This window comes from Hemitrygon akajei, chromosome 7, assembly GCF_048418815.1.
Source record: "Hemitrygon akajei chromosome 7, sHemAka1.3, whole genome shotgun sequence".
In the NCBI taxonomy this organism is placed as follows: domain Eukaryota; kingdom Metazoa; phylum Chordata; class Chondrichthyes; order Myliobatiformes; family Dasyatidae; genus Hemitrygon; species Hemitrygon akajei.
In genome coordinates, this window is record NC_133130.1 from 19,753,666 (window position 1) to 19,769,428 (window position 15,763).

Sequence of the window (15,763 nt, forward strand, 5' to 3'; positions counted from 1 at the left end):
CGGCAGGCTAGCGAAGAGAAGGAGCACCTTACACCTCCTTTGGCAGAGATGTATCTCCGTCCCACCACCCAATCTGTAACTTATACTCTTTTTTTTTCCCCTCTTGCATTGTACTGCTGCTGCAAAACAACAAATTTCACCACACACTGTACATCAGAGATAATAAACCTGATCCTGATTTTGATTCGGAAATACTGAGCCCTGAGCCTCTTGGGTTGAGAATTCTCAAGAGCTTGCTGGTAGTGAACGCTGGGCAGTGATGTAAACCTGTGATGACGCAGCACCATCTCACAGTCATAGAGTACTAGAGCGCAGAAACAGGCCCTTTGACCCATCTTGTCCACACCAACCCATTCTTCTGTCTAGCCCCATCGACTTGTATCCAGACCATTTCCCTCTGTAGATCCATGTGTAGATTTTCGTAAGTATAATGGCAAAAAACACGTAACAACTCCTTTATTGTCAAACCAAACACAGAGCATAAAGTGCGGTTAAAAGGCTTCACGTCATTACGTCATCACGTCAGACCAGCCTCTTGCAGTGAATCCCAGCTCAGGGTCGGTGGCTGTGAATTATGCCAACATTTCCACCCCTCACATTAACTACCAGATGCATCTGTCCAAACTTCTCTGAGATGTTAGAATTGAACTCCCATCTACCAGTTCCCGTGGCATATTCCCACCACCGTCTGAAGATCCCCCTTGAATATTTCGCTTTTCACCATATCTCAGCGGTCATTTCTGGCCAGTCCTGGTCCTTTATCGCACTGTGAACTAAACAGTAAACAGTGACTGTACCACTGCTGTTCAGTGGGACAAGTTGGTGACTTATTCAGAGGCCACTTTTCCATTGGTAGTATATTATTTGTGTCCTGTGGGTAGGAACTCTGTGACTCGTGATTCAGTGAAAGCAAATACAGAGCAGGTGAGAAAGCCGCTGAGGCCTCCTGCTCTCTGATTGTCATTCAGAGGCAGTGGACGGGGTCACAGGAACTTAATTCCCAGCGCTGGCTTTCATCTTCTGCCAGCAATTCAATTTGGCCACTGCCTTAATTCAGCAACTTCCTGTAAATATGGTGGCGATGTGAACTAATAAAGAGCATTTCTCAGAGCGAGCAGGCAAGTACAAAAGGTGGAGAAGTCTAGGAAAAGAGGGCACGGCCTCAGCATTAGAGGGGCGTTCATTTAAAACAGAGATGCGAGAGAAATTTCTTCCGCTAGAGGGTGGTGGATTTGTGGAATTTGTTACTACGGGCAGCTGTGGAGGCCAGGTCGTTGGGTATATTTAAGGCAGAGATTGATAGGCTCTTGATTGGACATGGCATCAAAAGTTACGGGGAGAAAGCCAGGAAGTGGGGCTGAGGAAGGGGGAAAATGGATCAGTCATGATTGAATGACAGAACAAACTCGATGGGCTGAGTGGCCTAATTCTGCTCCTGTGTCTTATTATGGTCTTATATACACAGAGTGTGGTTGTAAGACAATAAGATCATAAGACACAGGAGCAGACTTAGGCCATTTAGCCCGTCGAGTCTGCTTCATCATTCCATCATGGCTGATTTATATTCCTTCTCAACCCCATTTTCCTGCCTTCTTCCCATATGCTTTGATACCCTGACTAATCAAGAACCTACCAATCTCTGCTTTAAATGTACCCAATGACTTGGCCTCCACAGCCATCTGGGCCAATGAATCTCACAGATTCACCACCCTTTCACGAATGAAATTCCTCCTTATTTATAGGTTTTGATAGCGTCTGTAGCTTTATAGCTCTATATGTAACATATAAAGCTACTTAAAGTTCAAAGTACATTTATTATCAAAGTATGCATACTTTATACAACCTTGAGATTTGTCTCCTTACAAGCAGCCACAAAACAAAGAAACCCAATAGCACCCATTAAAACAAAGACTGTCAAGCACCCGGTGTGCAGAAAAAAACAAATTGTGCAAACAATAAAAGGAAGCAACTAACATTCAGAACTGAAGTTCACGGAAGTGAGTCCACGGCCACGAAGCCAGGCATCGCTGCGGCCGATCCAGGAGCCCGTTGGTTGCAGGCCCCAGCCTCAGTCCAGCGTAGAGACAAGTTAACCCGATGGAACAATGAGCTGAATCCTTTCCACCCAGCCCCGACACCCTGTCCTTTACAATCTGGCCTGGCACTTAAATCGTACAAACCTGAGGTTGTTCCTCGCTCTCAGACCCAGTCCCCGCTGCTTTGATGTGCTCCTGGACTTGGGCTCCGCCACCTTGATTCGGCCCATAGGTAACCTTACCAATTTGGCCCGGTGCTTAAATTGATCTGATCTAGGGTCGCTCCATTCTCTCAGGCCTGGGCCCAGGCGATGCCATTTCGACTCTGCCTCGCCTTGGTTCTGCTGCGGAGAATCATCTCCAAGTGCGCTCCAGCAATGGCGAAACATTGGCTCATTCCCCTCTCTCAGGCCCAGGCCCCACTCCCCTGATTCTACCCATACACGCCGCCATCCTGCACCTTCTGAGATTTCAGTTCACACCACAAAAATGCCAGCTCATACAGACAGTTCGAAAGCTCATCTCCGAAAGGGAAATTACAGGCTATTGATTGCAGTGATCATTTATCGGAAAACATGAGATTAATAAAGTAGTTAGTAGTTTTTTAAAAGGCAAACACAAGAAAATCTGCAGATGCTGGAAATTCAAGCAACAACACACACAAAATGCTGGTGGAACGCAGCAGGCCAGGCAGCATCTATAGGGAGAAGCGCAGTCGATGTTTTGGGCCGAGACCCTTCGTCAGGACTAACTGAAACAGTTAGTTAGATGCTGCCTGACCTGCTGCGTTCCACCAGCATTTTGTGTGTGTAGTTAGTAGTTTTGCTTGTTTTGTTTTGCTACCGGCACGTAGTCAGGTGTGGTTTGAAGATTCCAAAGTCCAATTCGAGTTTATTGTCATCTGCACAAGTACGTATATACAAAGGTGCATTGAAAAACATCCTCAAATCAAGTTAGGTCACTTTTATTGTCATTTCGACCATAACTGCTGGTACAGTACACAGTAAAAACAAGACAACATTTTTCAGGACCATGGTGTTACATGAAACAGTGCAAAAACTAGACTGAACTACGTAAAAACAACACAGAAAAAACTACACTAGACTACAGACCTACCCAGGACTGCATAAAGTGCACGAAACAGTGCAGGCATTACAATAAATAATAGACAAGCACAATAGGCACAGTAGAGGGCAGTAAGTTGGTCTCACTCCAGGCTTCGGGTATTGAGGAGTCTGATGGCTTGGGGGAAGAAATTGTTACATAGTCTGGTCATGAGAGCCCGAATGCTCCGGTGCCTTTTCCCAGATGGCAGGAGGGAGAGGAGTTTTTACGAGGGGTGCATGGGGTCCTTCATAATGCTGTTTGTTTTGTGGATGCAGCGTGTAGTGTAAATGTCCGTAATGGCGGGAAGAGAGACCCCGATGATCTTCTCAGCTGACCGCACTATCCGCTGCAGGGTCTTGCGATCCGAGATGGTGCAATTTCCGAACCAGGCAGTGATGCAGCTGCTCAGGATGCTCTCAATACAACCCCTGTAGAATGTGATGAGGATGGGGGGGTGGGAGATGGACTTTCCTCAGCATTCGCAGAAAATAGAGACGCTGCTGGGCTTTCTTTGCTATGGAGCTGGTGTTGAGGGACCAGGTAAGATTCTCCGCCAGGTGATCACCAAGAAATTTGGTGCTCTTTACAGTCTCTACCGAGGAGCCGTCGATGTTCAGTGGGGAGTGGTTGCTCCGTGCCCTCCTGAAGTCAACAACCATCTCTTTTGTTCACATTCAGAGACAGGTTGTTGGCTCTGCACCAGTCCGTTAGCTGCTGCACCTCCTCTCTGTAAGCTGACTCATAGCATCCTTGTAGTAGCATCACAGGCACACAGCATTAGAGATACAATATATCACTAAAAGTTAACTTTCAAGTTGAGTCAGTGGTGAGGAAGGCAAATGCCATGTTAGCATTCATTTCAAGAGGTCCAGAATACAAGAGCAGGGATGTGATGCTGAGGCTTTATAAGACACTGGTGAGGCCTCACCTTGAGTATTGTGAGCAGTTTTGGGCTCCTCATCAAAGAAAAGATGTGCTGGCACTGGAGAGGGTCCAGAGGAGGTTCACAAGGATGATTCCAGGAATGAAAGGGTTATCATACGAGGAATGTTTGGTGGCTCTGGGTCTGTACTCGCTGGAATTTGAAAGGATGAGGGGGGATCGCATTGAAACTTTTCGAACAGTAAATACAAAGAAAGAACAAAAACAAGCAAAATAATAAATAAGTAAGCAATAAACGTCGAGAACATGATGTGAAGAGTCTTTGAAAGGGAGTCCATAGGTTGTGAAGGGAAGTAGCTGTTCCTGAACCTGGTGGTGTGCAACTTTAGATAGATAGATAGATAGATAGATAGATACTTTATTCATCCCCATGGGGAAATTCAACTTTTTTTCCAATGTCCCATACACTTGTTGTAGCAAAACTAATTACATACAATACTTAACTCAATAAAAAATATGATATGCATCTAAATCACTATCTCAAAAAGCATTAATAATAGCTTTTAAAAAGTTCTTAAGTCCTGGCGGTTGAATTGTAAAGCCTAATGGCATTGGGGAGTATTGACCTCTTCATCCTGTCTGAGGAGCATTGCATCGATAGTAACCTGTCGCTGAAACTTCTTCTCTGTCTCTGGATGGTGCTATGTAGAGGATGTTCAGAGTTTTCCATAATTGACCGTAGCCTACTCAGCGCCCTTCGCTCAGCTACCGATGTTAAACTCTCCAGTACTTTGCCCACGACAGAGCCCGCCTTCCTTACCAGCTTATTAAGACGTGAGGCGTCCCTCTTCTTAATGCTTCCTCCCCAACACGCCACCACAAAGAAGAGGGCGCTCTCCACAACTGACCTATAGAACATCTTCAGCATCTCACTACAGACATTGAATGACGCCAACCTTCTTAGGAAGTACAGTCGACTCTGTGCCTTCCTGCACAAGGCATCTGTGTTGGCAGTCCAGTCTAGCTTCTCGTCTAACTGTACTCCCAGATACTTGTAGGTCTTAACCTGCTCCACACATTCTCCATTAATGATCACTGGCTCCATATGAGGCCTAGATCTCCTAAAGTCCACCACCATCTCCTTGGTCTTGGTGATATTGAGACGCAGGTAGTTAGGTTTCTGTATTCCCTGTCCAATGGTCACAGTGAGAAGATGGCATGGCCCAGATGGTGGGGATTGTTGATGATAGATATTGCCTTCTTGAGGCAGCACCAAATGCAGATACTTCTGCTGGTGGGGCAGAATGTGCCCATGATGTATCGGACTGAGTCCTCTACTTACTGTATCTTTTTATGCTCCTGCACCTTTGAATTGCCACACCAGACTGCAATACAACGATATATAAAGAATAAGGATTTAAGATTAGCTTCATTTTGAAACTTACAATGGAAAGCATCATTTTGCATAATCACAGTCGGAGATACACTGGAGGCAGCCCGCAAGTGTGGAAATGCTTGTGGCACCAACGTAGCATATCTCCGTCATGTCAGTCCATGGCCTCTTGTACCGCCACGATGAGGCCACAGTCAGGCTGGAGGAGCAACACCTTATATTCCATCTGGGTAGCCTCCAATCCGATGGCATGAATATTGATTTCTCAAACTTCTGGTAATTGCCCCCCCCCCCCCTTCACCATTTCCCATTCCCGTTTCTCTCTCCCACCTTATCTCCTTTCCTGCCCATCACCTCCCTCTGGTGCTCCTCCCTCTTTTCTTTCTTCCATGGCCGTCTGTCCTCTCCTGTCAGATTCACCCTTCTCCAGCACTGTATCTGTTTCAACAATCAACTTCCCAGCTCTTTACTTCACCCCTCCTCACCTCCCGCTTTCACCTATCACCCACCACCTTGTACTTCTTCCTCCCCTTCCCCCACCTTCTTACCCTGCCTTCTCATCATTTTTTCAGTCCTGATGAAGGCTCTCAGCCCAGAACATCAACATCTTTTCCATAGATGCTGCCTGACCTGCTGAGTTCCTCCAGCATTTTTGTGTGTGTTACTTTGGATTTCCGGCATCTGCTGATTGTCTGGGGTTTGTGTAGCATGTCTCCAACCTACTAACCCTAACTCATATGTCTTTGGAATGTGGGAGGACACAGGAGCAGCTGGAGGAAACCCGCGTGATCACGGGGACAGTGTACAAACCTCTTCCAGAGAAGAGCAGAAATTGAACCCCAATCTTACAGCGGCATTATAAAGTGTTACACTAACGTCAATGATTGAGAACAGGGTGTAGTTGGTGTTGGAAAGGTTGTCTTGCAGCCTTGGGACAAGGGAGTTCTCTGTGACCTCTCTGAGTGAAACTCTGGGGGGGTGGGGTCAGTGATCATTGTCGATAATAACTAAAGTGTCATAGGCATAATATGGCTTCTCACCTTAACAGTGTTGCTGCACACAGCCTCTTCTGGAGTAATAGAACATATAGAACATAGAAAACCTACAGCACAATACAGGCCCTTAGGCCCACAAAGTTGTGCCGAACATGTCCCTACCTTAGAAATTACTAGGCTTACCTATAGCCCTCCATTTTCCTAAGCTCTATGTACCTATCTAAAAGCCTCTTAAAAGACCCTATTGTATCTGCCTCCACCACCGTTGCCGGCAGCCCATTCCACGCACTCACCACTCTCTGAGTAGAAAACTTACCCCTGACATCTCCCCAGCACCTTAAACCTGTGTCCTCTTGTGGCAACCATTTCAGCCCTGGGGAAAAGCCTCTGACTATCCACACGATCAATGCCTCTGATCATCTTGTACACCTCTATCAAGTCACCTCTCATCCTCCGTCGCTCCAAGGAGAAAAATGACGAGTAATGACTGGGCTGACTGTCCATTCATCTTCCATAAGTCGGTTTCCTTCGTCGATTAATTGATAATGGACTGATTGAGTTGTGGTATGGCTCAGCGGGAGCTCCATTGCTCCTGTTGCATGTGAAATTTGCTGTCTGGCTGGGAAGGGCTTGGCGATTGATTGATGAGTGACTGGATGCGGAGGGCTGTGGAGGACCACCTGTTGTCCACCTAAACGAAGCCACATGAATCACACCCTGAAGTGAAATAACCAGGCAAGCAGGCAGACGGCTAAATAGGAGGTCCTCACTCTCTATTAAGCTGGCAGACGTCTGAGGTGAGGCTGTTAGAGAGGCTAATTCAGCCGGAAGACAGTGCCTCTCATTTCGGCAGCCTCTTCCACCTCACGTCATATGTTCCAACTGAAAAAGAAAGAGGCATTCACCTCACTGATTCTGTATTCTTCAGGAATTCTTGGGGCACCTGTGTACTGCGTTTGAGGTGTGCTGGCTCGGTAGCGGTGTCACTTGAGGTCATATTTTGGTCAGAGTTCTGAGTCACTTCACTCGAGGTTGCTCAGCCAGCCTGCTTGCGAAGCTGAAGCCGCAGTGTTGGATCTGCTGCCCTCCTTTGAGTCAGTCAACAGACTATCACAGATTGGTTTAATCCACAAATTCGGGAAACTGGCAAATAAAGAATTTATTGAAAACTTGCCAGTTTTTTGCCAGCTACAAAAAGTAATGTGCATGGGTTCTCTGTTTCGTGTCTATCAGTCGCCTTAGACATTGGAGTGGTTGCAAGATTTAGCTTGAAGCACTGTGTGCTCATCAGATGCCAGGAAATTCCAGGATTAGTCAGGTTGCCTAAAGTTGTTAAACAACACACGATTTCCCCAGATGATACTGATTTTTCACAGGCAATGCTAGGTCTCACACAGACAATACTGGTCTCATATATACAGCACTGGCTCTCACAGCAACCCTGGGTCTCGCAGGTGACGCTGATTCTCTTACAAACGGACACTGGGTGCCTCACGCATAACACTGAATCTCTTGCCGCTGTCTTGGGGCCTTCACACCCAATATTGAGGCGATAGGAGTCTGTCATGTTGGCACCAAGTCTGCCGAACCCGGTGACATCTGCATCCTCCTGAGACAGCAACACCCCCTGGTGAAACTTGTGGGCCTGATCTCTGTGAGGAGAACATTTCTGTCAGGTCGCTGGTGCCTGTGCTATTGATGTAATAGCTGAGGAGCATCCATTTACGACAAGAGCATCGCATCCAAATGAGTTCTTGTGCTCCGCTAGTTACTAGTCTGGTTGTAACGCTCAGGTTTGTGGGCAGTTGCTCTTGCCTCTGCTGCCAACAATCTGTAACTCAGATGGCACCAATACAGCTTAACTCCCTATTATATTGTTTCTGATCAAAGACTTTTGTTGAAGTAGATGTTTTGTCCTTCTGAAGTGCTGATAGAAGGGGAGGCTTTGCTCTTAGACAAACACTTTAAACAAATGGCGTTCAAAGCATCTGGACATCCTCTGATTGGCTGCTTGGGTGCTTTATTCACTGTTATGGGTGTTTCACTCTGCTGAGTATTTGATCTGCGTATAATTCTGTCTGAGCGAGCAGAAATTAAACACTTCTGATCCTTTTCATGTTGAACAATACAACGTCCGTTGTAATCATTGCTTCCAGCTGTTCTCTTGAATGTCAGCCTCCCCACCGTGCATGCGCACTCAAAGTCGAGAAAAGACCCACGGCACGTCGCAGAGACAGAACCAGGCGATGGGCGATCTCTGAATGACACTCTGATCGGAGGTGGGGTTTAAGCTGGAAGGGAAGGTGGGCAGATTTAGGAGGAGGGGCTGAAAGAGGGGTGAAGGCATTTGACCATGGTGGTGAAGGAACTGCAGCAGTAAGATGGTTGAAGATGGGAGAGAGTGTGTTAGACATCAAAGCCTCTGTCCTCCTCCACTCCACCGTCTGGCTTGTTCTGCACCTGTGCTCTCTGGAACTGCCAGTCTTCTGTGTCCACGCCTCTCTTCAGTGCCTCCTTGAAGAGCAAATTTCAGAATCAGAATCAGGTTTTTATGACCGACAGGTTCGAAGTTCAAAGTACATTTATTACCAAAATGCATGCAGTTTACATCACCATACACAACTCTGGGATTCATTTTCTTGCAGGCATACTTAATAAGTCCAATAACCGTAATAGAATCAGTGAGAGATGCATCAACAGGGTGGACAACCGGTGTGCAAAAGACAGCAAACTGTGCAAGTAGAAAAATAAAATAATAAATAAATAAGCAATAAATACCAAGATCATGAGATGAAGAGTCATTGAATGTAAGTCCATAAGTTGTGGAAACAGTTCAGTGGTGGGATGAGTGGAATTGAATGAAGGTATTCCCTCTGGTTCAAGAGCCTGTTGGTTGAGGGGTAATAACTGTTCCTGAACCTGGTGGTGTGAGTCCTGAGGCTCCTGTACCTTCTTCCTGATGGCAGCAGTGAGAAAAGAGCATGTCCTGGGTGGTGGGGGTCCCTGATGATGGATGCTTCTTTCCTGCGACAACACTCCGTGTAGATGTGGTCAATGGTTGGGAGGACTTTACCTGTGATGGACTGGGCTGCATCCATTACTCTTGTAGGATTTTCAGTTCAAGGGCATTGGTGTTTCCATACTAGGCTGTGATGTAGCCAGTGAAAATAATCTCCACTATTGAAGTTTGTCCAAGTTTTAGGTATCATGCCTAATCTTTGCAAACTTTTAAGGAAGTAGAGGCACTGCTGTGCTTTATTTGTAATTGCACCTACATGCTGTCATGAAATTTGTTCTTTTATGGCAGCAGTACAACACAAGTCACAAAAGGTTACTGTAAGTTTCAATAAAAATTGAAGTTAATAGTCAAAAATAGATGTGCTGGCGCATGGCCTAGTGGGCAAGGCATCAGACTAGTAACCTGAAGGTCACTGGTTCGAGCCTCAGCTGAGGCAGCATGTTTGCGTCCTTGAGCAAGGCACTTAACAACACATTGCTCTGCGACGTCACCGGTGCCAAGCTGCATGGGTCCTAGTGCCCTTCCTTGGACAACATCAGTGGCGTGGAGAGGGGAAGGTCTGCAGCTTGGGCAACTGCCGGTCTCCCATACAATCCTGCGCAGAAACTCCAGGCGCAAATCCATGGTCTCTTGAGACCGACGGATGCCACCAAAAAAGTCAAAAAGAGGAATAGAGAGGTAGTGTTCATGAGTTGATAGACCATATAATTGATGTTCAGAAATCTAATAGTGGAGGGGAAGAAACTCTTCCAAAAACGTTGATGGTGGGTCTTAAGGCTCCCGCACCTCCTCCATGAGGATAGTTATGAGAAGAGGGCATGAACTGCCTCCTTTAAAATGGTTCTCCAATGGCCTTTTTTAACCTGTGTTCTTCCCAGAGGGAGCAGGGAAGACCTGCCCTTCCACTGCACGTAAGGTGAAGGGGGGAATGGTGAAAGGAGATGTGTGGGGCAAGGTTTTTGCACAGAGGGTGGTAGTGGAAGCAGGTACAAAAGTGGTGTTTAAGAGGCTGTTAGAGACACACAAACGTGTAGGGAATGGCAGGGTATAAATCAGTAGAAACGTAGTTTAATTTGGTGTGGTGTTCAGCACAGACATAGCAAGTCAAAGGGCCTGTTCTTGTGCTGTACTGTTCCATGCTCTGTGCCTTTTGTAGGTGGTAAAGTTTCAGAAGCAATATTCAAGGCAGGGATCAGTGCTGACAGGTAGACCATGACGTTTGTGCTAGTTTTGAGGTCTTGATCTTCTAACCATTTTCCCCTCAGCCCCCTAAGGTTGTGCTGGCACTTTGAATTTCACCATCAAAGTCTACCTTCACCAAGAAGAGGCTCCCAAAATGTGGGAACTAGTTCCAGGGTTTGACCATGAACTTTTCTTGTTAGGGGTGTGTGCCGGGAGCAATGTTGGTAAAGCACCTTTGTCTAATCAACGATGGGGGGGGTCAGGCTTTTTCTCTCCTATGCTTTGCTGAAAGCATCAATGATGAACTGGAGTTAGACTCATAAAGTGCTACACCTTCATCCCATCTAGTCCACACCAAATCGTTTATTCCGCCTTGTCCCATTGACCTGCTCCTGGACTAAAGCCCTCCATACCCCTCTCATCCATGTATTATCTAAACTTCTCTTAAATGTTGCAATTGTACCCGAGTCCACCACCTCCACTGGCAGCTTGTTCCACTCTCACACCACCTCCTGACCCAAGCTTGATCTCCATTGCTGAGGTTTGGCTTTCTGAGTGTAGCCATCGTAGTTTGAACAGCGAACCTTTAGTTCTGAAGATTAGCTTCAACTTGGGCAGCTCAGAGCCTCCCTGCTTCTGAACACAATAGGGGCGAACTCTGCACTTGGAGCATTGTGCCAAATCACAGGCTTCGCAAACCCACTAACGACTTGCAGTGGGAGAGACAGCCTCAACTCCCGAACTGAATAAAAAACCAAACACAGAGTGAGTCCATTGTACTTTAGGGGGAACAGTGCCAGTTGGCTGGAAATGGTGCTCTCCCTCCTCCCCTCAACCCTGAACACACAAACCTTCTTGGTAATCGTAACCGGTCCCTTTTTAACTACTTTGATCAGCAATGAAGTGCTGTGTCGGAAAGAAGGCAAATGGGCAACAGGAAATGGAGCGTGAAGAAGCAGTTTTTAATCTTCTCAATTAATTTCTTGGCTCAGACTTTGCAATGACTTGTGGCAGTATTAAATGTCAGAGCTCTGACACAGAGTTTCCTCACTTGTTTACCATTTCATTTGGTGTCACCTCTTGCATCTGTTTCCTAAATGTATTTGATCTCTTCTGGTCTTTCTCCTTCTACTTTCTTCTACCCCGCCTTCATTTTATTCCGTTTCTCCTCCGCTGAATGCCTCCCACCAGTTTTCTTTTGATTTAGCTGGCACAGACTAGATGGGCCAGAGGGTCTGTTTCTGTGCTGTAGTGCTCTATGACTTCACAGCCAGTGGGGCCACTCTTGTGTAGGGTGTATAGTGTCCAAGGAGTCTAATGCTCAAAGTCACACCATGGTCATTTAGTAATAATTAATTGCTTCCAGCTGGTAAGTACAAGGTTCCACCTGTCAGTCATTATCCTTACAGTTGGCCAGTGAACTAGCAAAGGGAAAACCTCTTCATTTAGGATCAAGAGGGAGAACCATGATGAAGTTCTGGAATTCTGCAGGTCTGAAGTCAAAAGGTTGGATCTCCGTCCATTGGTGAAGTGGACGGGGCTTCAGAGAAGGTCTCTGTTCTCTCATCGAGTCTGTGAAATGCTGGGGAATCTCAGTGTTCACCCTCACCTCACTCGCTCCAGTGAGGGACAGGGACCAGCCAACAGTGTGAGGTCCATACGCTACAGTCACCGCAGTCCACAAAACATTCTGCAGATGCTGGAAATCCAGAATAATGCATACAAAATGCTGGAGGAACTCAGCAGGTCAGGCAGCATCTATGGAGAGGAATAAACAGTCGACATTTTGGGCTGACAAAGAGTCCCAGCCCGATCTATTCTTATTCTTCTCCATAGATACTGCCTGACCTGCCAAAATTATAATCAGAATCTGGTTTAATATCACTGACATATTATGTCACAAAATTTGTTGTTTTGCAGAGGCAGTATAGTGCAATACAAAAATAACAATAAGAAATATACGTGTATTTAAAAAGTAATTAAATAGTGTAAAAAGAAAGCAAAAATAGTGAGGTAGTGTTCATGGGTTGGTTCACAGTCCATTCAGATGTTGATGGTGGAAGGAAAGAAGCTGTTTCTAAAGCATTGCGTGTGTAAGTTCAGGCTCCTGTACCTCCTTTGTGATGGTAGTAATGAGAAGAGTTTGTAGATGATATGAAGATAGCTGGAGGGGCAGGTAGTTTTGAGGAAGTAAAGAGGCTATAGAAGGACTTAGACAAATTAGGAGAATTTGTTTTTTTGTGTTTTCTCTCCACTTAGAAAGTGGTCATGCACGTTGGTAGAACAAATGAGAGGTTGACTACTTTCTAAGCGGAGAGAAAACACAAAAAACCTAAGGCTCAAAGGGACTTGGGAGTGCTTGTGCAGGATTCCCTAAAGGTTAATTTGCAGGTTGAGTCGGTGATCAAGAAGGCAAATGCAATGATAACATTCATTACAAAACGAGTAGAATATAAAAGCAAAGATACAATGCTGAGACTTCATAAAGCACTGGTGAGGCCTCACTTGGAGTATTGAGAGCAGGTTTGGACCCTTATCTTAGAAAGGATGTGCTGAAACTGGAGGGGGTTCAAAAGAGGTTCATAAAATGATTCCAGGATTGAATGACTTGTCATATGAAGAGCATCTGATGGCCCTGGGCCTCTATTCTCTGGAATTCAGAAGAATGAGGGATGACCTCATTGAAACCTATCAAATGAAGAGGATGTTTCCTATAGTGGGGGAGTCTAAGACCAGAGGACATGGCCTCAAAATAGAGAGGCATCCTTTTAGAACGGAGATGAGTGGAATTTCTTTCACCAGCAAGTGGTGAACCTATGGAATTCGTTGCCACAGCCAGATATGGAAGCCAAGTATTTAAGGCAGAGCTTGATAGATTCTTGATTGGTCAGGGCAGGAAGGGTTACAGGAGGAAGGCAGGAGATTGAGAGCAAAACTGGATCAGCCATAATGAAATGGCGGAGCAGACTTGATGGGCCAGATAGCCTAATTCAACTCCTATGGTCTTATGGTACTAGGCAGGTAAGAGGAAGCAGAAGGCCAGAGTGGGCAATAGAGGAAGAGGGTGTGGATTAGTTTACTGGAAGGATAAATCGATATTCATGTCATCAGGTTGGTGGGTACCCAGACGAAATATGCCCAGTGTGTTGTTTTTCTTTCTTTGTGTGCAGTTTTTCATTAATTCTGTTGTGCTTCTTTGTATTTACTGTGAATGCCCTCAAGAAATCTCAGGGTAGTATATTGTGACATTTATGTACTTTGATAATAAATTTACTTTTCAACTTTGAAAGGCGAATTTCTGGGCCGGCATTGGTTCATAATATGGTGTGTCAAGTGAAAGGCCATCTACAGGCATTCAATGTGTCCCCTTCCTCTCCCCGCAGGTAAAAGTCATGCTGCGAATCTGTCCCGCCTCTATGGGGGACTTGTCCGAATCCAGCTGCTTCTTCAAGGTGGACCCCCGTAAGAAGCAGATTACCCTGTACGACCCTCCGGTGAACGGTCTGCAGAACTCCTCTCAGAAGAGAGGCTGTCTAGTGCCGCCAAAGATGTTTGCCTTTGATGCCGTCTTCCCACAGGACTCTTCGCAGGTCAGTGTATTCACTGTCTACTTAAGAGGCAGCCTTCCCAAATACCACTCATATTCCAAGCACCCACCCCTCTTGTCACTGAGGCACATGGGGCTGGAGGGAGCGGGCTGCGAGAGCTATTGGCTGTTAGCTATACTCAATATGCTCTTCTGTGTCCATTTACTGGAACAATAGGGGTTCATTCCAGCTTGTTTCTCTAACTCTGGCTCAGTGGCTCAGCTGGTAGTTTTGCAGCCTCACAGTGCCAGTGACCTGACCTCCAGCGCTGGCGAGATCTCTCTGTCACCCTCTGGGTTCCCCACCAGCTGTTCTGGTTTCTCCTCTTGTCCAAAGAGCCGGGAAGTGGGGCTTATCCTGAAGCCCATGTTGGATCTCTGTCAAAAAATGGTGAGCAGCCGTTATTCCAAGATTTTAGATTATTTTAGAGTGCAAATGTACAAATACTAAGCTAACTAAATAAAGGGCTGAGAAACAACGCCAAGTTGTGTATAGAAAAAGAATAAAAATGGCATTTCTGAGAAGTCTATCACTTTTATAGATAAGAGAAATTCCTCAGATGGAGATAAATTAGTTAATAGTAATAGATAAATAAAATAGGCATCCGCTAGTCTCAAGAGACCATGGATTTGCACCTTGGAAAGTTTCCAGGACGCAGGCCTGGGCAAGGTTGTATGGGAGGCTGGCAGTTACCCATGCTGCAAGCCTTCCCCTCGCCACACCACCAATGTTGTCCAAGGGAAGGGCAAGGGCCGATACAGCTTGGCACCGGTGTCGTCACAGAGCAATGTGTGGTTAAGTGCCTTGCTCAAGGACACAACACGTTGCCTTAGCTGAGGCTCGAACCAGTGACCTTCAGATCACTAGACCAACGCCTTAACCACTTGGCCACTTATCAGTTAATAGGCTACATAATTAAAACAATTACATCACATGGGTAATGTGATGATACTTAGCCAATGAAAAATGAGAAAGTTGATAAACCGTTAGTTTAGCTGCTATACTGCTTTCTGCCAGTGAGTGTGAAAAATGCATGAGTTTGTTAAAAAATACAAATCCTATAAAAAGTATTAATTAAAAAAAGACCGTGGTTTCCAACACTATTTGGCTGATGTGGACACAAGGGTCTATGAGTTAAATGATTCTATAAAATGTGAAGCACATTTGATGAGCTGCAGACACCTGCTTATGTTTCTTACAGGGGGTTTGTGTGGAGAATCAAGGTAAATCAGGAAATAGTTGGGGCTTGTAATAAGGGAACAGCTATAATTATGGGGGATTTTAACTTTCATATTGACTGGACTAATCAAGTCGGACACGGCACCTTGAAGAAGAGTTTATTGAGTGTATTCGGGATGGGTTCCTTGAACAATACGTTACTGAGCCGACAAGGGGGCAAGCAGTCTTAGATCTGGTCCTGTGTAATGAGACAGGACTAATAAAAAATGTCCTAGTAAAGGATCCCCTTGGAATGAGTGACCATAACATGGTCGAATTCCATACTCAATTAGAGGATGAGAGGGTTGGATCTCAAACAAGCGTACTGAGCTTAAATAAAGGAG

General features: G+C 45.8%; 1 protein-coding gene across 2 annotated transcripts in view; it reads left to right on the forward strand.

Moving 5' to 3' along the window:
• kif26ba (kinesin family member 26Ba) overlaps positions 1-15,763 on the forward strand; it is a 354,883-nt gene that overhangs the window by 257,679 nt on the left and 81,441 nt on the right. For both annotated transcript variants that reach the window (XM_073050455.1, XM_073050454.1), the window contains one exon: positions 13,998-14,204. In XM_073050455.1, coding sequence (XP_072906556.1) covers positions 13,998-14,204 — 207 coding nt within the window. The remainder of the gene's footprint in view (positions 1-13,997; positions 14,205-15,763) is intronic.